Source organism: Pelobates fuscus, chromosome 13 (assembly GCF_036172605.1).
Source record: "Pelobates fuscus isolate aPelFus1 chromosome 13, aPelFus1.pri, whole genome shotgun sequence".
NCBI classification, from domain to species: Eukaryota; Metazoa; Chordata; class Amphibia; order Anura; family Pelobatidae; genus Pelobates; species Pelobates fuscus.
The window spans coordinates 22,198,266-22,223,368 of NC_086329.1; the positions used below are offsets into that span (position 1 = coordinate 22,198,266).

At 37.0% G+C, this 25,103-nt stretch overlaps 1 protein-coding gene across 1 annotated transcript; it reads right to left on the reverse strand.

Annotated features, from left to right (window-relative positions):
* Window positions 1–1,050: 1,050 nt before the first annotated feature.
* DIO2 (iodothyronine deiodinase 2) lies at window positions 1,051–23,604 on the reverse strand. The gene is made up of 2 exons (XM_063439722.1): window positions 22,834–23,604; window positions 1,051–6,781 (listed from the first exon to the last, which is right to left on the reverse strand). Exons 1-2 carry the CDS (start codon window positions 23,053–23,055, stop codon window positions 6,242–6,244), a joined length of 762 nt encoding a protein of 253 aa, XP_063295792.1. The 5' UTR covers window positions 23,056–23,604; the 3' UTR covers window positions 1,051–6,241.
* Between the last annotated feature and the right edge of the window lie 1,499 nt (window positions 23,605–25,103).

Here is a 25,103-nt window from a genome sequence, read left to right on the forward strand (position 1 = left end):
TTTTTTTAATATTTGCTTCATATTTAGTTTTGAAAAAGGTATTTTAAAAATGATATGTATGGTATGGGTGCATTTAAACAGAAATGGAGCAAATATGGTGGAATGAATACATGGTAAAAAGATAACAAACGCTTTGCAAAAAAAGTTTTGGACCTTAAGGGGTTAAACCCTGAAAACAGTATTTTTTATTATTATGTATTGATTTATTTTTATTAGTATATAAATATATAATTGCACAGAAGTGTTTAGTAAACTGTGGCCCTTTTTTAAGAAGCAAAATTGTTACCACAGAAACCTTCTTGTTAAAGTTTACATAAAAAGTATTCTGATCTACTGAATCTTTATTTGTATGCGTTCCCACGAGGATAAATTGTGAGTTTTGGTCCAACCTTACAAATAAGCAACAATTTAATAATGTCTCTTCGCCACACATCGTGAAGAGGATCACTTCCTCATTGTTACAGATGTATTTCTCGTGCAAGGCAGCATCCTGTTGGGGTTTTTACTAGTGTAATGTTCAGAACGGATATTCATGTGCATTTATAAATGGGTCAGACTTGCCAGATAACATTATGTTGCACAGAAGACAAAACATCCTCTCTGTAAAGATATGAAATAGTCTCTAATCTTGTATATATGTCAGTTATGCTTCTGGCTAATTCTTAATAGCTTAAACAGGTAGGTGGGTGATGTGCAGGTGTGTGACCTTTTAATGTGAAGTTCAAATTTGTGTTACCAGATGTTTCTAGAAGCTGCTTCTCTTTTCGTGATAGGAATCAAACAGTTGTCTGATAAATGTAAATTAGAGAGTTGCCCACATTAATAATTTCTTCATTTATTTATTTTACATCAGAGCATTTGGGACATTTATTTTACTCCTTTACTGTGAGTTTGGTACCAAAAGAAACATGCAACATTGAAAGTAAATGTGCAATTAGTCACACATGACAAGTTAATTCTTGTACCGAAAGGTTCTGAATCAAATTCTGATTGAATAACTATCTATTAAAGTGAAATTATATGCCAAAGAAAAACCCCTCACAAAGAAGATTTCATTTCATGATTTTATTAAAGTAAAGTTAAAACATTTACTAATTCTGATATTTATTAGATCACCTTTAAAGCACAGTTTGGATTGTTTGCTGTATAACAACTGAGAAATTGGAGTATAAAAAGAGAGAGTTCCCTTAGTTGGATATTGGCATCTGAACCATATCTGGGCAGAGCCTGGCAGTGACGTGACACTATCCAGGTACCAACAGAGTTTGGACTCTTTCTATGGCACCCTTCATTCCCACGCCAGAGCTTCTCCACCAAGCTATAGTAATGTGCTGTCATCCACCTGTCTCTTGGTCACACAGTACTGGCTGACCTCTTTCACTTAAAAAAAAAAAAAAAAAAGTAGTGACCCAGTCATTGCAGCAGATTACTGAAGGTCACCTGCTTGTCTATTCTTCAGTGACACAAAGTAACTTCACACTCTGCCTCTTCCCTTTCACTGTTTAGATACAAATGTAACATGGTGACTGGCAAAATAGAAGCCACGCAGGACAGTTTGGTTTTGTGTGCTCTGCTTGCCGGTGGCAGATTGGTGTGTACAAATTAGTGGTACTGTGTTCAGATATATAAATGGTTATAAACATGTATTATTATTTTTTTTTTTCTAACTCTATAAAATTATATAAAATAACATTTAGGCTAATAAAAAACAACAAAAAACCTTAAGCTCTAGAGAGACATAAAATAATGGTGCTCCTTGATTAATGATGAACTTAGTCCAGATGTATTAAAGAGAGTCATGTTTGCAACTTGTGTTCATTGTATATAAATGAGCACATATAAAAACAAGTTCAAAGTGATATGTAAAAGTTGGTTAACTTGACTATTTTTTCCCAGCTTTTGCTTTAGGAAGTCTGCTTTTTATAACCCGAGGTACAACTTTTAAGTGTTCTTATATGTATATCTTCTCTTATTTTGCTGAAACTTGAATTCTAGATCTATTCTTATTGATTACTTAATAAAAAAGTCAGAATACATATTTCATCTCAATCCAGTCTCCTATACCCATTACCTGTTTTTTGTTTTTTTTCTACAACACAGATTTCTTGTAACTGTAAAAGGCAAAAGAGGTATGTCAAAGTAATATTACACTCACATTTAAAACTTATATCTGTGTGTTTGTTTTTTTCTTGTGTTTTTTCTTTTTTTTTTACATAAAGATATTGAGGTATCACTAACCCTTTTACCTCATTGATACATACCATGTGAGGTATTATTGACCTGCAAATCGTATTGATACATACAGTGAAAATACATTGGCATCTAGCCCCATTGAGGTCATATTTTTTTTTTTTTTTTTTAAAGACCATTATTTATGACATCTCTATAATAGTTTGACAACTGGTAGGTTATAGGAAACATAACACAAAAATAGAGAGATCACTCCTCCCAGATGTGAAAACCAAAAACAAATGTGTAACAACACATTCATTAGTTGTAGTAAACTAAAACGATCTGAGTAAAACTGCATCAAAGAGATAAATATGCAAACACCACCACCTATTCAGAATCTGCCCAGCAGTCCTGGGTCAGTCATTTCTAAATGATCTATTGTTCTTTGTGTGGTGCACTTGGGACTCAAAAGACCTGCAGAATGCTTTGAGGTGTTCATCTAGTTGTGTAGGTGAAGAAGAGATTGGTCAGGTTCAGCGATAAGAACATGGCACTTTGCTATATTACAGTACGACAGGATATCAATACAGTACATAATATATTGTTACAGTTTGTCAATAACGGTCAGAAGATGGAAGTTTGTTTTCTGCATTCAGAATTGTAATTTGTCACCTTGAGAATTCTGCTCCACTGAATCATGTGACAAATCTCTACTAGAGACCTAGTTTCTAGATGGTTAAAATTGTATTTGCAGCTTTAGGCACAGAACATACAGCATCTTATCATGGTACAATTAAATCTGCTGTTCTTGTTTGATTGTATTTGTTGTTTTACATTGTAAGCAACACTTCTGAGGATTTTGACATTTGCTTGCTAAAGGGGAACTTGCTGAAAGCAATATAAAGATAATGCATTCAATATAATGTCAAAAAGGCACATACCTTAAAACTTTCCCCTGGTTCACTGAATAATGGTTCTGTCTGTAGGCAGTCCCTTTCCACACCAGGAAGAAAATCTATATCATGAACTCCTGCACATCAGGCTTTATGGTATGTCAGGGGTTCCCAAAAGGTAGATGTTGTAAAACTACAACTCCCATGATGCTTCACATGCATTCGGAATGCTATTACAATGGCAAACATCATAGAAGTTGTCATTATTAAAACATCTGGAAATCTACCTTTTGATCACCCCTGGTATAAGTAGTTTTGTGTAGGATTAGATATTATTGCTCTGCTCTGTCAACTGATAGCAGTCCTACCACAGAAAAAGTGGTGAACTGGGTTATATGCAACTTTTGGCATAGCCATTGTCTGCAGCTTGGTTCTCTCTCCTGAGATAAGAGAGAGTGCTTGGCCCAAGTTGTGACCAAGCCGACACTCCCTACAACACTTGGATGGCATAGGTAGCCTGGAAGCAAAGTTATTTGTTGGCCGATTGGTGGGAGCTGAGCTGTGCCCAGGAAACAAAAGACAAATGTGTCAAAAATTAGCAGTTCAGTGCTGCATTTGCCATGCGCTATAACCACTTCTGGTTACTCAAGTTCTTATGGTGTTTAGAGTAACCTTTTCTTGTCTGAAGAGAATTATTGCAGCTCTCTTTAACATACCCATATTTAGAAAAAAATATCAAAATATAGATCAAATACTGGATATGGTTTGAGAATTAAATTCTCAGATTTAGAGCAAAATAGTATGTTGGAGGGTACTATTCTACTGCAATAAAAGGGCTTCCACTAAAAAGCCCAGAGTGCAAGACACAAAGTAGGTATTAGATATGTTCCAATCAGTATCCAGGAGTAGTTATGGTAGGTGTGATGTACCTTTAAATTTAGGAACAACATATTTAAAGGTACATCACACCTACCATAACTACTCCTGGATACTCATTAGAACATATCTAATAGATCACATACTATCTCTCAGCAAGTTCTAATACCCAGCATTGGCATGTTATTTGCTTGGTCTAATAATATGAAAATAGTTATCATTTTCACTTAAGAACCATAAGGAGCAAATGATTTTGTGTGGTATAGATACGCTAGTTAATAGTTGTTGTTTTTAACTGATATCGGTTACTGCTATATTGGGAGTAGAAGTAGGTAAGTTAAATGCAGTCGATTGTAGGGCATTTAAAGCTATCTGATTCTACTTGATCTTTAATCAAATATTGGATGTTTTTTTTTGTATATCAATATCTTTATGAAAGAGCAGATTTCTGAGGTTATGTTGTATTGTGGCCTTTTGTTTCCCAATCATGAGTTCTAGACAGATGCTGCAATTAGACTGCATAATGAGCTTTTCCAGGAGATGTGGCAGGACATTTGTAGAATCATGAGATAAAGCCTCTGTGGGTTATAAGCTCTTTAAGAGTGGCTGAAAGAAGCAATGTTTGCCAATTAGCTTATTGTAGTAACGGTATATCTCTTCTGGTAATAAGCATCAAAATTGCCAATTCTATTAGGCACTGGATGGCCTGGTCCTATTCTGAAAATGAGTCTTCAGTGTGGCCAGCTCCTTGTAGCACTACCTGTTTGGATTTAGAGGTTAGTATTTTGAACGTCCAAAATTCGCCTTACTATCCAATGTGCAACTAAATTAATCTATTAATTTCAATTACCACCCATCTATCCTGTATTTTATTATGGCAAAGTTAACCACCCACTCTTTGAAGCAATTTTATCAAATTATCCTCAGCCCAAATATGTCTGAATGTTTAGGGGGTTGCCTGTTTGCAAACTGTTACTGTAGCATTTTTTTTTTTTTAATTCAGCAGAAAAATTGCTGTTTTTGTGAATTTTTAACAGCTCACTGCTATGCATCTGAATACTATTTAATTGTTAGAAATGTATTGCATATTTAGTAAGGCACTCCTTTAGATTGTCACCTTCCAGGCCCCATGTAAAAGCTTTTGAGAGAATTTCGTTGTAAGCATTATGTTATTGTCAGTGAAGAGCAATATGTGTACGTATGTAAGCAGACACCATAATTCTGATCTATGTAGTATTCCTACAGACTTTTACACTGTTGTTGCCTCGGGGCAATAAGTAGTGTATCAGTCTTTATATTTTTAAAATCTGAGAATGGATTTTCACATTTTTTTACCTCTTCTGTCAGATATGTGCCTCAAGCATGATTCTAATTGGTACGGAAGTTCTCAGAGTGTGGGAACAAGTATTGTATAGAAAGCTATTTATGGCTATATAAATGCTTCTCTAGGCTCTGCGCTCTGAGGATATGAACAATAATCTGTCTCCCTCTTACCCATGTAGCAATCCCTAGAACATCTCTTCTTGGAGAGCAGAAAGCATTGAGTGTTTTGATGCGGTTGTATCCCCTATTGAGGTAACAATGTCGTTATCTGGATTTTCATCCATGTACATAAAGAAAGTTGTTGTAGCAAAATAAATTATGTTTAAACATAACCCCCTGAAAACTATAATCTGCGACACCTGATCAGTAAAAATAAAAATAAAAAAAATCATTAAATGCACAGAAAATTTTGTTCCTCCCTACTACTTCCTCGTCTTTCTTTGCGGGAATAAACTCTACTTTTGCATACAATCTCTTTGCGGGAATAATAACTTGAGTGATAAGCAGTGATGTCTGTACCAGCTTCTCTTTGCTTGTTTTTGTAAACTGACATATTCTAAATTTCCCTTCTTCCTCTTTGTAAAATAAACCCTTTCTCTTTTTACAAATCTTTACTCTAAAACCCTGTTTGGAGTCTGATCATTGTTTTTCTGTTTGTTTGTTTGTTTCTTTCTTTTCTATTGCTGTTGTTTGATGTTAGAAGTTAGTGAAGCCTTGGCAGAATTGTTTGGATTCTGACTGAGCAGAGAGTTCACAGTAAAATACATTTCACACATATGGATTGTGGATTCCTGAAGTTAACTGTCTGTGTTTTGGTCATATCAACTGCGTCTAGTATGTACATTGCAAATGCTTTTTGCACAGGACTTCATGATGTCCGACATATCCTTAGAACTAAATATACACTGGCTCAATGTGATATTCCTCCCTTTGCAGTCTTTTCTCCAGAAACTAATGGCAGTTTATCCAACTACCTTTCATCTCTTTCCAAAAGTGAGGTCCAGCCATCTTCGGACTTCCTGGAGGTTATAGAAGAATGGCCCTTTACCCCCCAGATACACAATCTTTTGCTTCTGTACAATGCACACCCTTTCAAAGGATACGCCATATGCCACATTGGCATTATTATCCATGCAGTCAGCAACGATCTGACATTGAGGGGGGATAGAGAAATGTTGTAGGAGCTTGCTGGCAGCTGCACATCGATCTTCTTGGTTTCTGTGCTTCTTCACTTCATAGGAGGGTGTGTCAGGAGCAGCCCAGCCATCCGAGGGATGAGCCTCATCAATGTATACCAACAGAAAGTCAGCCACATCAGAGAACTCCTCCACCAGTTTGCTGAATGCTGGCAGCTGGCTTATGAATGGGGGTCAGGTGGCCGACCCAAAGTTGACAACTAGGGGGCGCTCCGAACTTGCAAAGTCTAGCAGATGACACTGCCCTCCAAGTGTTTTACATTTCCTTCTACTTGTTACATGGACGACATTGGAATTTGGAGCATCTCCGCCCAGCTTCACCTATTAAAAAAGTAAACAGAAGAGTTACATGTTGTGTGAAAATAATTCTTAAATGCTTATAAACAGGGGCTCTATCACTTTTTGGCTTTACGTAAGAATAGAATATTTATGAAAAGCTCTTTTTTGACTTTGTTGGAATGTATCTGAAATATTCTACAGCAGGGGTGCCCAAAAGGTAGATCCCTGTGATGCTTTGTCATTCTAAAGGCATGCAAAGCATCATTGGAGTTTTAGTTCTACAACATCTGGGGATCTACCTTTTGGGCACCCTTGTTTAACAGTCTCTGGGGATGATCCACAGACCACATTGTGTACGCTTGCACCTTTGTGAGAATACAGTAGTGACAGCAGCTCCTGGCAGATTAAGTTAGCAGGAGCAGAAAAGGGTGAGTATATTTAGGCAAGTATATGTTTCCCCTACCTACTCCCCTAGCCGCTTACACAAATGCAAATATATTGTTTTGAGAAGTCTTTGCAAAGAAATTGCAAAAACCCCAAAAGTGGAGTTAACTATATCCATTGCTTGGCATGCTGAAGACAAGTGAATATAAATAAATAGGAATGAATCACACAAACAAACAGGATATGAAGAATAGCTTTTCTATAAAGAGTGTACTGTACAAACGGAAATAATGGAAGTTATGTCAGACCAATGCTCTCAGTGTGGATTCCCTTTGAAGCACAGTATTACTTTAATATTTTCCACCTGTCTTTCATCTAATTACATTACTTTACCTTGCCAACATCTCATCTTTAATCTTCCTATCTATTCACTCTAGAAAATTTCACTACATGTTTTCCCTCTGATAATGGAAAATGCAAGTGTGGATTACCATGTTTGCCACACAGTGTACACACTTTTCACCTTTGCAGAGGATTACGGATAGCAATTGCTCACAATTACTAAATAAATCAGTCCTTTTTAACAGTGAAAAATATTTGCTATCACCTTGGAGTAGGTGATGATTCTGTTTTCTTTCATGCAATAATACATGCATACTACATAACAATTTTCTTTGATACCTTGAGTGTGTAGATGTGCAAAACATTATGGGATTTGCATGCCTTGCAGTTATCTCATATGATGTAATATATATATTTAAATATGCATTTTAACAAAGTAGTATTTAGTTATGCAAAAAAATGCCTTCAAATAATAATTATGATCTTAAGGTTAGTTGGATTAAGTTTGAAAATCGGTTTATAAAATTAAGGAACATTTGTATATAAAATTGTATCTCCCTAACCTTTCCAAATCTCTCATATCTTTTTTGTTTCTTTTTTAATCTGTGTGGTCATACCCATGAAGACCAGTGGTTCCTCAGTGTTCAAGCAATCTTTTGTTTATATTTGTATACTTGGTATATATTTCAGGGAACAGACAGTTCCCCTTTTAGGAGGTCTGTGAATTGTTCCTTTTACATTCAGCTGTGTACATGTAAGTACAAAAAAGAGGTGAGGGGGAACAGAGGAGAAGGTCCATATGGTAATATTGTTTAAAAGTTCTAAAATGTATTCATGATAAATATAATGTACAAAGCAAATTGGGCTCTCACATATTGTTGGGATATTACAGGCATAACAGTCCCTGAGGTAGCTCGCAATAGGAATCTCTGTCAGTCTCTGGGTGATGAAAATTGTGGAGATGGGAATTGTTCCTTTGTGTTTTGTTAAATAGGGTCCGGTCACTTTTTTGTCGTTTTACGTTAAAGTTCCAACGGCGAAATGTTTTGCCTCTTTGGGCTTCATTAGTGGTACAAAGTCACTCACGGTCTTCTTGGTATTTAAAACCTAGTAAGGGGGCAGTGTAAGTAAACATTCTGAAGTTACCAAGATGTTAAGAAAAGTGTATTTAAAAACTAAATTGGATAAAATACACTGTTCTTATGTTGATTAAATTAAATGCACACTTTTGCAATCAGGTTTCCATAGTAACCCATGTCTGTGTTTTGCGGACTGCTATCTTTAAGGATTTTGAAGAATATCTAACCTCAGACATTTGTCAGCTAAACTAGCATCTTATACACTGACTGGTTATTTTCTATTGGGCAAACAACTATTCATATCAGAATTGGCTTTCCATCGTACACAGTGTGTTACTGTATTTGCTCTCGTGTCTTAAATTTTATGAGACACTCTTGTTATGGTATTATCTAAGCAATGTCCACAATAATAATGATTAAGTAAACAAAAATAAAATCATAATAAAAAAAAAAAAAAGTGTTTTCATATATTGCGCTCTGGTTTTGCTAGTTTATTATTAGGCTGCCTACTTTTTTTTAGGCTCTATGTTAAGCTGTTACATTATATTTCATACACTATTTAACTTATTTATAGGCCATTCAAGGAGAAAAATGTATTGTTTTAAATGTGCTCCAAACACTATTTGCTCCTCAGTATAATCAGTTGGTGATTTTAGAATTTCACAATTCCAATTCTCCCATAAATAAATTGGTGAAGTTAGGGGCAAACCTAGTCCCTGTAGTTCTGCCCTTTATTATTATTATTTTTTTTTTATTTTTTTTATAAATAGAAGCAGTTTTCAAACCAGTAGTAGTTGTTATTAAGAATGAATTGAATCTCCTTCAATATTAATTGTATTTGCAGATCATCTTAAAGGGACTCTCCAGTGCCAGAAACACAATCCGCTTTCCTGGCACTGCAGGTCCCCTCTCCCTCCCACCTCCCATCCCCGGTTGCTGAAGGGGTCAAAACCCCTTCACTGACTTACCAGAGGCAGTGACGATGTCCCTCGCAGCTGCTTCTGTGTCCGCCCACGCTCCTCCCCTTCATCACGTCAGCCGGCGGGGGAGACTGATCACGCCTGCTGGCGGGGGAGACCTAAGGCACATGCGCAGCAATGCCGCACACGCGCATTAGACCTCTCCATAGGAAAGCATTTAAAATGCTTTTCAATGCTTTCCTATGGGGATTTTAGCAACGCTGGAGGTCCTCACATAGCGTGAGGACATCCAGCGACGCTATAGCACAGAATCTGTATATAATCCCGGAAGTGCTCTCTAGTGGCTGTCTAGTAGACAGCCACTAGAGGAGGAGTTAACCCTGCAAGGTAATTATTGCAGTTTATAAAAACTACAATAATTATACTTGCAGGGTTAAGGGTAGTCAGAATTGGCACCCAGACCACTCCAATGGGCAGAAGTGGTATGGGTGCCTGGAGTGCCCCTTTAAGTCTTCATTGACTTTCAGTACATTAGAGAAGGTATTGTTATAATTATTTTATTATTTATATAGCGTCATCAGATTCCGTAGCGTTGTACAAAGGGTGGCCTAACAGACATTTAATTGTAACCAGAAAACTCGACGTACAGGAACGACGTAGTAGCTACTGGTGTTTCTGTGCCCATTTCAAATTCACTAAATCCCTAATAATAAAGAAGTGTGGATGGAATCCTTCAAACATAAGGTTGAAGGAAGTGGTCAATATATTCTGACAGATGTGCTGTGAGTAAATCTATACTGGAAATAATCGATCTTTGTGGCCATTTGTCTAGGCTGGATTTCAGGTAAAAAGTAGAAGTCTGAGGTCTTTGTTGAATTCTGCATCTGTCAAAATACCTTATTTTTCTTCATTGAGGAGGTCCACTAAAGGTAATGTGATATTCTTGAGCTGATTTTCTTTAATAATTGTGTTTCCTTATCCCCAAATAATCTAAGCACTTCCTTAAACTAACTGGATTTGGACAGTATCACAACCCCCCTTCTTTGTCTGCTGACTTTATTTCAATATGGATGCTGGTTCCTAAGAGAAGTGTCACACTAACAATTTGACACTAATCTGTTATTTTGGAGCCAGTTTTATAACAGGCTCCATAAAATGTAAGCACTAATTTTAATTTGGTGCACATCTTTTTTTTTTTTTTTACTCTGCTATACATATTGCACCCAGATTGTTTCCTTCAATTTTATTCATAAATATCAATTGAAGAGAAGATTCTCTGGAGATCTCTTTAGGAGTTTTTGGTTGCCACCCTAAAGGCACAGGGGTGTTTCTGTTTAGAGCCTATAGCAAATGTCAGTTTTGTACCAAATGTATTTTCATTTTTATTTTACACTGTTGTTTTTTTCATTAATTTTCTGTTCCCCCAAATACTTGAGGGGTAAGTGTGATTAAAAATAGAAGCACTGCACTCACCTTTGAACGTTTTGGGTAGTGGGATATATTGTTTAAATATTGGTTTCAAGTTTGTTTTTTTGTAATATAGGATATTGTATTTTCTTTTACTTCTTTTATAAAATATTAAATACTTTCTCTTCCACAGATGCGATTAATAGTATATATGTATCTATTCACATATGTTAGCCTCTTAACTGGATTTATGCATAAGCTTGATTACCAAGTTTTTTTTTTTATCACTCCCGCCACCCAGTAATAAGATAAGTAATAAGACAGTGAAGGATTAACTTTTGTACCTGTGAGGGAATGGGGCGATATGGATAGTTGTGTACATTTTTTTTTTTTTTTTTATAAATGTGATTTTATGCTGTTATACTACTGGAATACCACCGAAGCCTTTGAGGAAGTCATATGTGACAAAGCACATTGGGCAGAGCTTTCTGAGACTGGTGATATTTGCTATATTTGTGTTCTGGAACTTCTAAGTTGTGTATAATAAGTCATTACATTTTAAAGTACGTGCACTTCTTTTGTTTTAATAGACACATTCTCTTTTATGAAGTTGGATTCATTCTATCTGGGGTATGAAGACCTATTTTATTATATAAAGCCCTTATTTTGAGTGTAATATGTATACATATTGATCCAGGGGTACTTGAGGCTACCATTAGGCAATCATTATTTTATATGTTTTTTTTTTTTTTTTTGGCTTGTTAGTATCCTCATATATTATGTAGTTGTTGTATTTTGTGTTTTTTTTTTTTTTATATAAACCTTTCATTGCAGAAAACCCATAGAGCAGGCTTCCCCAAACTTTGTCCCTCCAGATGTTGCTGACCTACAACTCCTTTGATTCTCATCCTATCTGTTTCATTCATAGAATCATGGGAGTTGTAGTTCAGCAACATCTGGAGGGCCAGAGTTTACTGATGTCTCATGTAAGTGGGTTAAAGAACAGCTACTATGATATTAGAGTAGACCTGCCAAAATTGGGGAACTTGGTAAATAGTGGAAGGCGTATTTAAAATCTGAGTGTATATACTGCACTAAATCTCTATTTTTTGTATTTTTTTTTTTTTTATGTTTTTTTTTTTTTTAAATTTAATGTAAAATTTGGAAGTGCTTCAGACTGAGTTTCCCTCCCCCTCCCTACTTTTGGATTAACCGCAAAAACAAATGTGAGAAAGGCTGAACATGATGGACACAAAGCCCTTTTCAGCTATGTAACAATTTGTCAGGTGTAAAATAAAAACCTGTGTGGGCTTTAAAGCTAATTTGAAGTAGAATGTGCTGGATTCTACAGGTTGAGATTCAGCCTCCGGGGGAGATCTAATGTGCATGCCGTGCTCACATTAGGACTTACCCCATAGGAAAGCATTGTATAATATTGTTGGGATAATTGTTGTATAATGCTTTCCTATTGGGTTTTGTGTGACTCTGGATGTCCTCATGTATAACGTGAGGACGTCCAGTGTCAGTTAGGCAACCAAATGTTCTTTCAATTTTGCTTCAGAAGTCTCTCTAGTGGCTTTCTGGTAGACAGCCACTAGCAGTGGAGTTATCCTTCAAGGGTTATAACAAAGATTATTGCAGTTTATTAAAAAACTGCAATAATTACCATTGCAGGGTTAAGGGACCTAGGATACTCCACCCAGACCACTTCAACTGAAGTGGTCTGGGTGCCTATAGTGTCCCTTTAAGTGGGAAGAAATGTGTGTGTGTCTCTCTCTCTAGAGGCTCTTAGCACCATGCATGACCACATCAATGAGTTGTAATTCTTACTGTGCTTAGAGTGCTCCTCTAATTTAACCCCTTAAGGACCAAACTTCTGGAATAAAAGGGAATCATGACATGTCACACATGTCATGTGTCCTTAAGGGATTAAGCATATATGCTAGATCATTTTTGACATAGGATTGTGTGCGTTATATTTAAATAGTTTACAAAAGTGCATGATTCAGGCAGTGATTTCCTTGCTAATGTATTGATTCTACCCTCTAGCAGTGCAACTGACAGTGACATGTCCTTTTCCTAGATCAGCCAATGAGTAATCTGGGAATGATTGAACATTGATGGACAATTATCCTTTTTTAACTACCTGGAGGCACTGTGCAAGAAAAAGGGACAGACATGACTACAAATCCTTCCAGGTAAATTCTATCAATATAATTGTTTTGTCTGTTTCTTTGAATCCTACCTTCAAATGCAGTAACCTTCTATGTATTATGTCACTTTAACCATGTAAAGACCAATGGCTGTTTATGCTATGAAAAACTAATTTTCCAAAATTAAAATAACTTCTCTATTGCTGACCACAGGGATGAGTAGTAGGGCCAAAAACTAAATGTGCAGGACTTCAAAGTCTGACTGGAGGTCTTTAGGGATCAGGTTGTTTTGATGTTAAAGTGTATTTTGACCTTGTGGGGTTAAATGCTCAATCCACATTGATTTACTAAGTAATTTATTATTTGAAACTGGGCTTTCATGTGATGCAGTCATTCAACGTACTAAGCTTTGGATATATGATCATGTCGTGAACTCAGCTTCTCTATATACTGCATAAAATGTCTATCTAAATTACAAGTTTATAAAAAAAAAAAAAATGTTTATTTGCATTGTCTGTGAACTGGGGAAAAATGCACAGCATTATTTTCAGCCCAGTTAAACCGTTCACTTCACGTGGTGAGCCGTCTCCAGTTGTTTTGTTTTGTTTTATATATATTTTTGTCTATTTATGTCTTTGGCATATTCCTCTTGAGTCTGCTTTATGCTTCAGAAAATGAGATCTGCCCAAAGTGGAGTGTAAACCTCCCTGGATACAGACATGAGCCAAGTGAAGGAAAATTTCTCATGTTCTCAACATTCTACACAAGCTGAGTGTGACCGGAAAAAGGGGCGTTTTCAGGTCTGCTGTCACATAATAGGTTAATATTTATTACTGAAACTAAGCCAGAAATATCAGCTAGTAAATTCACATCATTAGTGGGGCGACAGCCCCTTAAATCTGTTTCAGCACCTGGTTTCTCCCAGGCAGGTTCTTACTCCAGCCCAAGGTCAAACATTTGTGAGCATAAATCTCCAGGTTGAAACATGCTTCCTGTTGTAGTTATGATGTCAAAGACATGTTGTGAGTCATTATTGGGTCCTTTTTATTCTCTTCCCCCAATAAATAAATATATACATATTTACATCTAAAAATAGCATTGTGTAATGTTCAGCAAAGATCTTATTATTATAAACAAAAACACAAGATACTTATTTTCACATATTAGCAAGTTTTTTTTTTTGTTTGTTTTTTTTTATATTGCAATCCGCTGATTGCCTTGAGAATGCCCTGTAATACCTTTCAATGGCCCATTTAGTGCTCTGGACTGCTTTCAATGCTTGACACCATACCAATTAGGACTAATTATTTGTTTGCCTGTGATGTCTGTGGTCATTATTTTGTTTCCGTTTTTACGCTTTCTTCTTTTATTTCAGCACTTCACCTGCTAAGATACAGGATAAAATAAGGCCTGTTGTATGGGTCTTTTTCTGCCTTGGGCCACCATCTTGTTGAGGCTTTCTGCCTCTAAAACAAGTTAAGGTTGAATTTAAGACTCACACAAATAAACATACACACATAATTACAGCCCTCAGTCTGGACATTAGTTTTGATTATAGATATATATAGATATATATATGTTTTAAAAAGATTTTTTTTTTTGCCGTTTACATAATTAATGGTGTATTGGGTTTGATAAGACTATTGATATGCAAAATATTGTATGCTATTGCGAAAGCTGCAAAATATGACGCTGCACATGCAAGTGTTCATGCAGATTAATGTAATATTTTAAATTAAGTTACTTGACCTTTTTAACAGTATAAATGTTAAAGATAAATAATTTGAACAATCTGAAATTACTCTACTCAGATAAAATTGCAACGTATGGCGGATAGGTGCAAGAGAGTACTGAGAACGAACAATTGCTCAAATAACCTGCCCTTCGGTGGGACCCTGCTCAGTTCTCAAGCTGGTTTTAGCTCATTACAAAAAGAACCAGGTCAATTTGCATATCAGACTGATCCTACCTAAAAGGGCCGTCCAAATACAAAATGCATGCCAACTCTCTCTGCATGAGAGATACAGCAACCCCAGATGATCGTTTCAGCCTTGTTGGGCCTCGTCACTGCGGTATAGCTGATATCTCTCTAGGCACTGTGAGAAAGGGGTCCACATCTGGATTAACCTGGAGAGTAAAAAAACAAGGTGCAAGAGAGTACTGAAAACTGACAACAGCTCGAATAGCCTCATCATAGCCTGTCCCTCATCAAAATCTTTATTTAGTACTTCCTTTCCATCTCCTGGCGCTTCATCCTTATGTTTGTGCTGTATTCCCGCGCATGGTATGTTTTGGTAGCAGAGTTAAGTGATTCTTGCAGTAAGTAGACATATAATATCTATCCTGCCTTCTACCGATCTCAGCATTGTATTCAGAGTTTGTTTGGATTACATCATGTGTAGTAATCATGTTCATTGTGTGCTTTCCTTATAATTTAGGAATTAAAAAAAATATATTGGTATAACTCTTTTAACGATTCTTCTTGGCTGCAGGAAGCTCAATTTTGGCTTACTGTTTCTTTTTTTAATTTTTTTTTTTTTTTTTTTTTTTTTTGATGCAACATTAGTCGTCAATTCCATTTGAAGTCCCTGAATTATAAATGGGATCACCATTGTCTGCTTTTCATTGTCAGGTCACTTGTAGAGTACAGATATCCATCTATATGTGTGAGTTTTACTGTGTCTTAAAACTGTTTTAACATTTACCAAACCTGTTAATTTAGCTTTTTTGATATTTTGCGCTGATGTGACAGAACCGAAACGATCCTCAGACACCTCGTTTAGAGTGAGTTAGTAAGCTCCTAACTCTGTCCAAAAGGACTCAATTATCATCTGCTCCATTTCTGACCTGTAGTGTGTCCAAACTGTTTCCATCTGACTTTTTTTTTATTTTATTGTTTAGCCTTGGAGCATCTTTTTTTCCCCCTTTTTATTTCTTTTTTTTTTCTCACGCTCCACATGGGTTTTGGAAAACTTTTGTGAGAAAAGCACTTAAAATTTACAGCATCGTAAACACCACAACTGTTGGCACTCTGTGTTGCACGCTCATTTTTCCCTGTCTGTGCGTTGCTGTCCTACTAACGTACTGTGCTTTCTTCATACTGACTGCACCACTCTTTCAATACTGCACATGTGGAAAGCACAGACCTTGCGCTACAGCAACGAAATGGTTACATGTGATTACTTTGACACTACTTTTCCACATGAGTAAGGGCCAGGCTTATCCAAACCAAAACGGCTGTCTTTTCATTTAAAAAACAATTGACCCTTATGCATCCAAGAGAAGTAGAAGATGAAGCCAATGTTTTCTCCAATATGTTTTCCAAGTTTCACAGCTCTGTACAGTAACCACGTCTACTCTAGCCAGCAAGATGAAGTTTCTCCGTTTCTCCAAATTTGGATCAGCATTTTTTAAATATTTTTTTTTTTTTTTTATGTAGCAGAGTAAGAGCCGCAGCTTCTTATCACATGATTCTTAAAATTGCAGATCTGTCAATACATTTGCTTTTCCATTTATTCTCTGCCACTAATTAAAGGCAAAAATCTGCTTTTTACTTTTTTGGGGAGGGGAGATACTAAAAAGCTAAAGATTCTGTCTTTTTGAGAACCTTATGCATTGAAACCTATAATAGGACATGCTGCCCTCTGTGTAAGGATTGTTCTTTTATGAACATAAGATACATCCCGGAAGTAATGTCTTCTAATATAAATATATAAATGGGTTAACCTAAATGTAATAGGGAAACTCCCTAAGGAACCTGTACCCGATTGTCCCAAAAATAGATTCTGCACTAACAAACCTATAAACCAGGGTTTGGCTTGTGGGCATCATTCCAAAAGGGAGTGATTGGTTATGGCTGCCTGTCACATTCCCTATGAGGATTTGTGTATCCTAAACCTATGCATTTTACCTGCTATAGGGGGATAGTGTGCAGTGTGTTCCTTCTATCGATATTTGCCAACTATTGCCTAATCTGGAGAACTTTTTCCAGTGCTGCACAGTATTTCTCACATCTGGCTCCACTCCTGATCTGCCTATAGGAAAGCATTGGATTGGCTGAGAGAGACAATTTTGGTGATCTCTAATCCTGTACATTTCTAATCCTCACAGAAAAACAGGCTGGGGATGTTATAACCCTGAGAGAGAAACAGACTGTGTGTCCTATTTCTAACTCATGGAAACATGCATGCTGTTTTTCCTGTAATGTTCTAACCATCAAAAAGATTTAGGCCCTGTATCCTATATGCTCTAACCGTTGGAGAGACACAGATTTAGAAAGATGCACGTCATAATATGTACATTTTAAACCTAGAAGAAAAGCAGGGCATGTATTATGTATGTTCCAGCCCCGAGTGAGAGGCAGTACAGGAGACATAGGCTGTTTTAACCCTTGTTAAGGAACTGTGTGTGTGTTTTTTAATGTTATAACCCAAGGAGGATGTATGCTCTGTATCCTATAATGTACTAACCCTGACTGAGATATCAGGTGTGTATTTGGTAATGGTCTGCTCTATATGTCTCCTATAATGATCTAGCCCTGAAAAAGATGCAGGGTGTATGTCTAGTAATATTCTACCCCCAAGAGAGAATCAGGATGGGTGTCCTGTAATGTTTTAACCTACTGCCATCAGACTCTCCCCTAGTCTTCAATCATTTAAGAAGGGCCTTAAAACCCATCTCTTCAGGAAAGCTTATGGCCTCCCAGAGTAATCTCTACCTTACATACCGTCTCTTACTCTCTCCTATGGGACAGTGCTTTGCTCTCTCCTCCAGCTCTGCTTCACTCCTACTTGATATTTCCTGTCCTAATGTTTCTAATACCCCACCTCCTATAGTCTGTAAGCTCGTTTGAGCAGGGTCCTCTTCAACCTATTGTACCTGTAAGTTTTCTTGTAATTGTCCTATTTATTGTTACATCCCCCCCCCCTCAAAATATTGTAAAGCGCTACAGAATCTGTTGGCGCTATATAAATGGCAATAATAATAATAATAATAACACTAAGGAAGATGTAGAATGTATTCTGGTCCTAAATAATCCTAAGAGACAAGCAAGATATGTGTTAAGTGATGTTCTAACCTATAGAGAGATGCAGCATTCTATCATGGGAGAAGAACAGGCAATCTATCCTGTTATTTTTTTTTTTTTTTAGTACTTGGTATGTTCACTGATGGTACAGTGCTTCACTTCTGTAAGAGCCTTGGAAGCCGTGGCTGTCTCCATTCAGCCAGCTGACAGTTCTCCACCAATGACCATCTGTGAATTAAAAGTTGCACAAAATTGCCATTAGCCAACCCTGAACTCTAGTACTGGGCTGGCTGGTGACACCCCAATGACACAGCTGGAGGGACGAAAACCAGTATGTGAATTGTTTTAAGGTAAAACGCTGTACACGAACACTTCAAGTCAGTGAGGTAGTCATGGTGCTTGGAGTAACCCTTTAAGTAGGCTGTATAAATGTCTAACCCTAGGAATGAATACGTATTATATATTGTTCTAGTCCTCAATGATCTGCAGACTCTATACCTGACAGGGCTTTTTACTGAAGTGTGAATGCAACGTGAATTATCAATTTAAGGACAGTATACCTGAACTGGAACTGGAGGCATAGCTAACTTGTTTGAAGGAACACTCTACCACCCAAATATTAAATGTAAGAATAAACATCACTGTTTAGGAGATATACCCCCTGTGAAAACCTGTATCCATTTAATGATGCATTTTTTCATTGGGGAAATATCTAAAAACAGTAAAGGTTTTCTCCTACTTATCCCGCCCAGCTGTTTTGTACCTGTCCAATCACAGACTTCCTGATGCAGTTGGGTTCTGAAGTGTCCCTTTAATTTTGAAATTAACTTTTAATTCATATAAAATTTTCACTTTAGTAAATAACGCTGCTAGATTATTCTAACTCTAGGAAAGATGCTGACTGTGTTGTAGGTCTGGAAGGTGTGCAGACTGTGAATTCTGGAATTCTCTCCCTGGGAGAGAGAGGAGCATGCTATGTATCATGTCATGCTTTAACCTTTCGGTTTCATTTTCCTATCTCTTTTGCTCCTCTAGTTTCCCCTTCTGTAAGTCATTCACTTCCTCCTCCCATTTACTTTTTCCCCAGAATCGAGCTGTATGTGCGGTCGATTCAGGAGTGTGATAAGAGGTGCATATATGAATTTTGTGATTGGCTGCATGTGCATCCAGTAGCTACAGAATTGCTACTTAGCACATGCTGAAAGTACCACGTTGCAGTTTTCCAGTCATTTTAACACAGCAATACAAAACATTTCTGTTTTCCAAAAACTACAATGTTTGCATTGCTGGGTCTTCCAGACAGTCAATAAAGTTGCATTGGCTGCACTGACAGAGTAAAAACCTGTTCACAGGACACCACAGTATGTAGGAAAGCATTGGATGCATGCGCGGTGGTCCTTTATGAGTAGCATTGAATTTGACCATTGCTGGACTAAGCCATATCCCCTCGATGACATTGCAGCAGGTGTGGAAGCTTCAGAGCTGGAAAAAGTTAAGTAAAACCTTTATTTTCCTAATTTTTATTACACACAGTGGGGACAGTGTCACTATATTTTTAGGAATACAGGTTTGTATTCCTAATGTTGTAGTGTTCCCTTAATTGTCCTTACAATAATGCAAATGCTGTTTAGGAGAGAAATACACTGCCTGTCCTGCATTGTTGCTCAGAAACAAAACATATGCAAGTTGTGTAATGTTCTAGTTCCCTGAAAGAAGCTGGCTGTGTATCTTGTAATGTTTAACCCTGGCAAGAATACTTGCTGTGCTGTGTATCCTGTAATGATCTTGATGTGGAAGAGAAACAGGCTGTGTATTCTGCAATGTTGTAGCAATGGTAGAAAAGCCGGCAACATGTTGTACTAGTCCTGACTCTTACTGGTTGCAGAAGTTAGCTTTCTGGTCTGTTTCTGACCTGTTTGTAAATTAAAGTTCATGGTTGTTTTTAGAGCGCAGTTAAACACAAATCAAAAACAGACGGATCTGCCCAAAGGAACACATGCTGCTGGCAGGTTATTTAATTCCCTGGGGAAACTGAAGCACTCACCCACAAATGAATGCCAAAATATTAAAAAAAAAGCACAGAATGAATTCAGCCCTGCAGCATTTCTAAAAAATCTGGATTATTTGTATTCAAATTTTACTTTCTCATTAATTGTTTACAGAAAAATAAACAGGATTGAAGGAAACTGTGAAATCAAATATCTTGTATGTGAGAGTAACCGTCTACCCTCCTTGCTCAAATATGGAACACTACCGGCAAATGTGGAACCAGTCTTTTTGTATTCCAGTCTTTTGTATTGGGTGAGCTGCCATCAGCAGCCACTCTTGGTAGAAGAAAATGTGTTGTCTGTCTGGGGAAATTATTTAGACAGTAACATTAACATGTAATGTCCAATACTGGTCAAAGAGATCATTAAAGGGGCTCAGTTTTGTAAATTATTATTCTAAATCACGCTACTCAAAATCATCTGATGATGCAATGGGTATAACATGCAGGGATGTCCTTTTCACCCAGCAACTGATGATATAGAAAATCTTTTTTTTTTATATGTTTCAGGCTCCTCATAAATACACCCAGCATCTCATTTGAAAAAAAATGCATTTCTAAGTAATGGCTGCTCCAAACACTATAGCAACTTTTGCTTCTTGCACCTGCGCACTTTGTACACATCCGCATTTCCCATAACAGATGCCTTTGCGGCTTAATGTGAAGAGCCTGTGCCATGATCTCACCTAACTGCGTTAATCTCAAAACTAAGCAGAGTGGTCAGTTAATGGCAAGGTCAAGTACAGCAGCTCTCAGCTTGGGCAGCAATTTTATTCATCCCATGGGATGAGTTTGATTACTGCCAAGTATTTAATTACACGTTCAATATGCTCAGCTCTACTGAAAAGGAGTGTGTGCTGATTGGCTTGGCCATTTCATGAATGCTGCAATTTGAGAGGTGTTTGTCTGTGCATGTAAAAAATCTGTATTTGTGTGTGTATAACATGCACTAGAAACAGATCAGCATGCACTGTGTCGTATTTACACCATATGTGTCCAGAACGAGGTAGAGTGGTCCAGCCTTTTAGTTTCTGCAATGTTTATTTAGCTTACATTATAGGAGTTGACTTGTAATCTGGACTCACATAAGGTTTACCAGCTTTATCACTCCTCTCCAACATCCTCCCCAGACACTGGGATTACCCCTTTCCTACATTGTCATCACTCCCTCCTACATTGTAATCACCACTTAGAAACATAGCCGTTGCCTTCTTACATTAGGAGCGCTGTATGTCCAAGAGATAAATAACAATGCTTGTGATTTTTGTCTGCCTCCAAGTACCAGTGTTGATCTTTATCGGTCCATCTTTATAATGGCAGGATAAACAATATTACTTTATGTATAACTGTGTATTACGATGCATGCAAGACTGGTCCAGACTGCTTCAATATGCTCCCTACAATGTTGCAGGATCTTGCATTCACTTAATTAATTAGTTCACAAAAAATGCACTTTGTCTACCGTGAATTCTACAGATAAATTGAGACTGCCAGCAGAGGGCGACATTGAGGTAGTTTGCCCCATGTTTCAGCCTACAGGTGGGTTTGCGACTCTCGTACTGGAATTATTTACCAGAGTGTGTGGGGAACAGAAGGGGAGTTTGCAAATTCTGTCCAACTGTAATCAGACCTGTACCTTGCAAAAACATATGAGAGCTGTGTACTTGGTCTTTGCAATGGCTTCTGAATGTAGTTTGCCAGATAATAATGCTTTTATTTAATCTTAGTTGTCTTTATATTGAGAGATAAAACCTGTGATCGTTTGTGCTTTACTGTAAATACATATTTAAATAACCCTTGTCATTTTGTGATGCATTAATCAAACCAAGTGTGCTAGCCAAGAGACTAAAATAATTATTCAACAATCTGAAAGCAAAGCACATTATTTGTGTTCTTGGTTTCTCTCCGCCCCGACAAACCTTAACCCAAACTTTTTTTCTACTCTACGTAGTGGCAGCTGCATGCATTCTGGTACGTTTTACAAGCTCTTTCCAGCAGTTTTAGCCCTGCAGCAGCCAGCTGCCCAGATCATTGTGTGCAGTGTTTGGGAACACGCGGATCTGCGTACAGCACAGCGTGAAGCTCCTGCTGAGGTTTGAATGACAGTTTGTTTCAATGATCAGCGTGAGTAGCTATCAAACCACCGGAAGCTCTTTAAATCTGTAGATCTTGTACAGACAACTAAGCAATAAAACCAGCCTTTTTTCTTTTTTTTTTTCTTTCCCTTGCCCCATTCTGAAATGCAGAGCTTCACTGAGCTGCAAATCTAAAACGGCTTTTATTAGATACACAAGAAATGCTATAAGGAGATGACATTTTGTTTGTAAAACCTAAGGATTACAATATCTTTGTAACTCTCTGAATTAAGGCATAGATTTCTCTCTTCCACCTGCTAAAGTCCTTCTAGAATTCAACATAAGTACAAGTAGAAGGCTGTATTATGTATGTTTTAAATTACATAGTTAAAGATAATGCATTAACAGCTAAAAATACTAAGTATGTATTTATATATTTAATCTGAAATCTGAACGCATTTTACTCCCCATGCACACATTCTAAAGATTGGCATTTACTTTTATTTGTTATTTTTTTTTACTTTTTTTTTTTTTTTTTTTTTTAACTTTTTGCTTGTAAATGATAAATGAATATAAATAGAGAAGACTAAAAGGCATTGTTAAACATTACATAGATTATATGATTGTTCCTTTAAGGGCATTTATTTGTAAGCCTACGTACCTGTTTGTAGGCATCCAATAGGAAACTTTTCCAGACGCAGCGCAGCCCTTCAGGGGTGAGCATCCGTCGCCATTGACTCTGGCTGGATTTGGAACGATTTAGTTGCAGGAGCACGTGTTTTACCAACACAACAGAATCGTACAGAGCCAAGAAAAGGCAGTTAGAGAAGAACCCTGGCAAAATCTGGAGTGTGATTAACAAGTCCACACTCAGAAGCCCCATAATGTCTTCCCAGAAATCCCCCTCAACCTGCAACGCTACCTGCCACTATATCCCTCATTAACTCTGTTAAAAAAAATAATGGGGGGGAAAACCCAAGCCTTTAGAAATAAGTAATTTCTGTTTTTTTGTTTTCCTGCACCAAAGGAGTGGAAGTGCAAGGTGCTAAAAATAAGAAATCATCAAACTGAGCTTAAAAGCAAAACAAAAAAACAGGTGTCTGCAGTATTTAGTGCTCCTGCTTTCTGAGAGAAATTAGGCTGACTGCAGCTGAGCAGGGGATTTCAAAGTTCAGCTCATTTCTTTATTGCAAGTTAGAAAAAGTTTCTCTTAAGCTAGAAATACGAGGTGAATTCCACTCTTTCCCCTCTCTTCCTCCCTCTGGCTCTCTGTGTTTCTGAGCTATCTCTTTATGTCCCCAGATTTTCCCGCTGTCTCCCTCCCATTCTGTAGCCCTTTTATACAGTCCCAGGCTAATTGCTGCAATAAGAGAAATGAAAAACCCTAATCTTGCTTGTGATCTGTTCTTTGACGTCAGGGTAGGAGAGGGCATTACTTTGGCTGGGGATGCTCTGAATAGGGAAAGGAGCCGCTTAAAAACTTTCAAGGCGGGACTATGTTATTAAAGGAGAGGATAAAACTGAAACCCCTCCCTCCATGCATCTTGCAGCCTCTCACAACTCTCAGGCAGCTGAGAGACTTTACCTGGCTGGAGAAAGAGGGGATCCCTCCTAGTGAGATTGCAGTTTATTCTCTGTAACTTTCACTAGTAGTGTGTCAAGTAATAAAAGGACAAACAAATCTATCTCTTAGACAAGCATAAGTTATACCAGAATTTATATTGATGTTTCAAAGGTGCACTATGTTTTTTGTTGTTGTTTTTTTTTGAGACTTATTTGAATCTTAAATTGTTGTTGATATAAATGGTGTCTATAGGAATGTCTACACCTGTACAAGTGGAAGAACAGGGATGCATGTCTTGGGCTCAATTACTTATTTATATAGTAATACAGTTTATAAAATCGCCTTGCACATTCGGATATTTTTAAGTGCCACACCGACCGGTATTAAGTGTGTATATATATATATATGTATGTATGTATATATATATATATGTATGTATGTGTATATATATATATATATATATGTATGTATGTATATATATGTATGTATGTATATATATGTATGTATGTATATATATATGTATGTATGCATATATATATATATGTATGTATATATATATGTATGTATGTGTATATATATATGTGTGTATGTATATATATAGTGTGTGTATGTGTATATATAGTAGTTAAAGTAGTTGGTTGCACTCACGGATTTCCATAAGTAATAACTTTTATTGGATCATGATGAAAGTCCACAAGGAGGACTGATCTTGTTTTAAACTCTTCAATAAAAGTTATTTCTTATGGAAATCCGTGAGTGCAACCAACTACTTTAACTACTTGAATACTGGAGCCCTGATAGTGCACCCGGTCATAGAACTTTGAAGCCAGAGTGCAAGGTACTGCTATTTTATATATATATATATATATATATATAAAAATTGTTCAAAGTCTGGCACTCTACCTTAAGGTTGATTCACTTGTAAAAAAGCCTCGGTGCTGCAAAGCGTAGGTACATATACAGGATATAGGAAGAGCACTCCAGAGGTCTTATTCAAAGGTGTTTATTCGGTGAACAAATCAATCACCGAAAAAATAAATATAATCAAGAAATAAGGGAAGCACTCTCCGGTCTTAATAAAGGGTCAATCGGTATTTTATTTCCAACAAGGATTTACATTCTTAGATCGACGTTTCGACCCCTCAGGGTCTTCCTCAAGATCTTGAGGAAGACCCTGAGGGGTCGAAACGTCGATCTAAGAATGTAAATCCTTGTTGGAAATAAAATACCGATTGACCCTTTATTAAGACCGGAGAGTGCTTCCCTTATTTCTTCATACATATCTCTCAACGTGGGACAGCACCAAGGCATTTAAAACTATATTATTGAGACAGGGTGAGTGCCAAGTTATATTTATTTTTTCTATA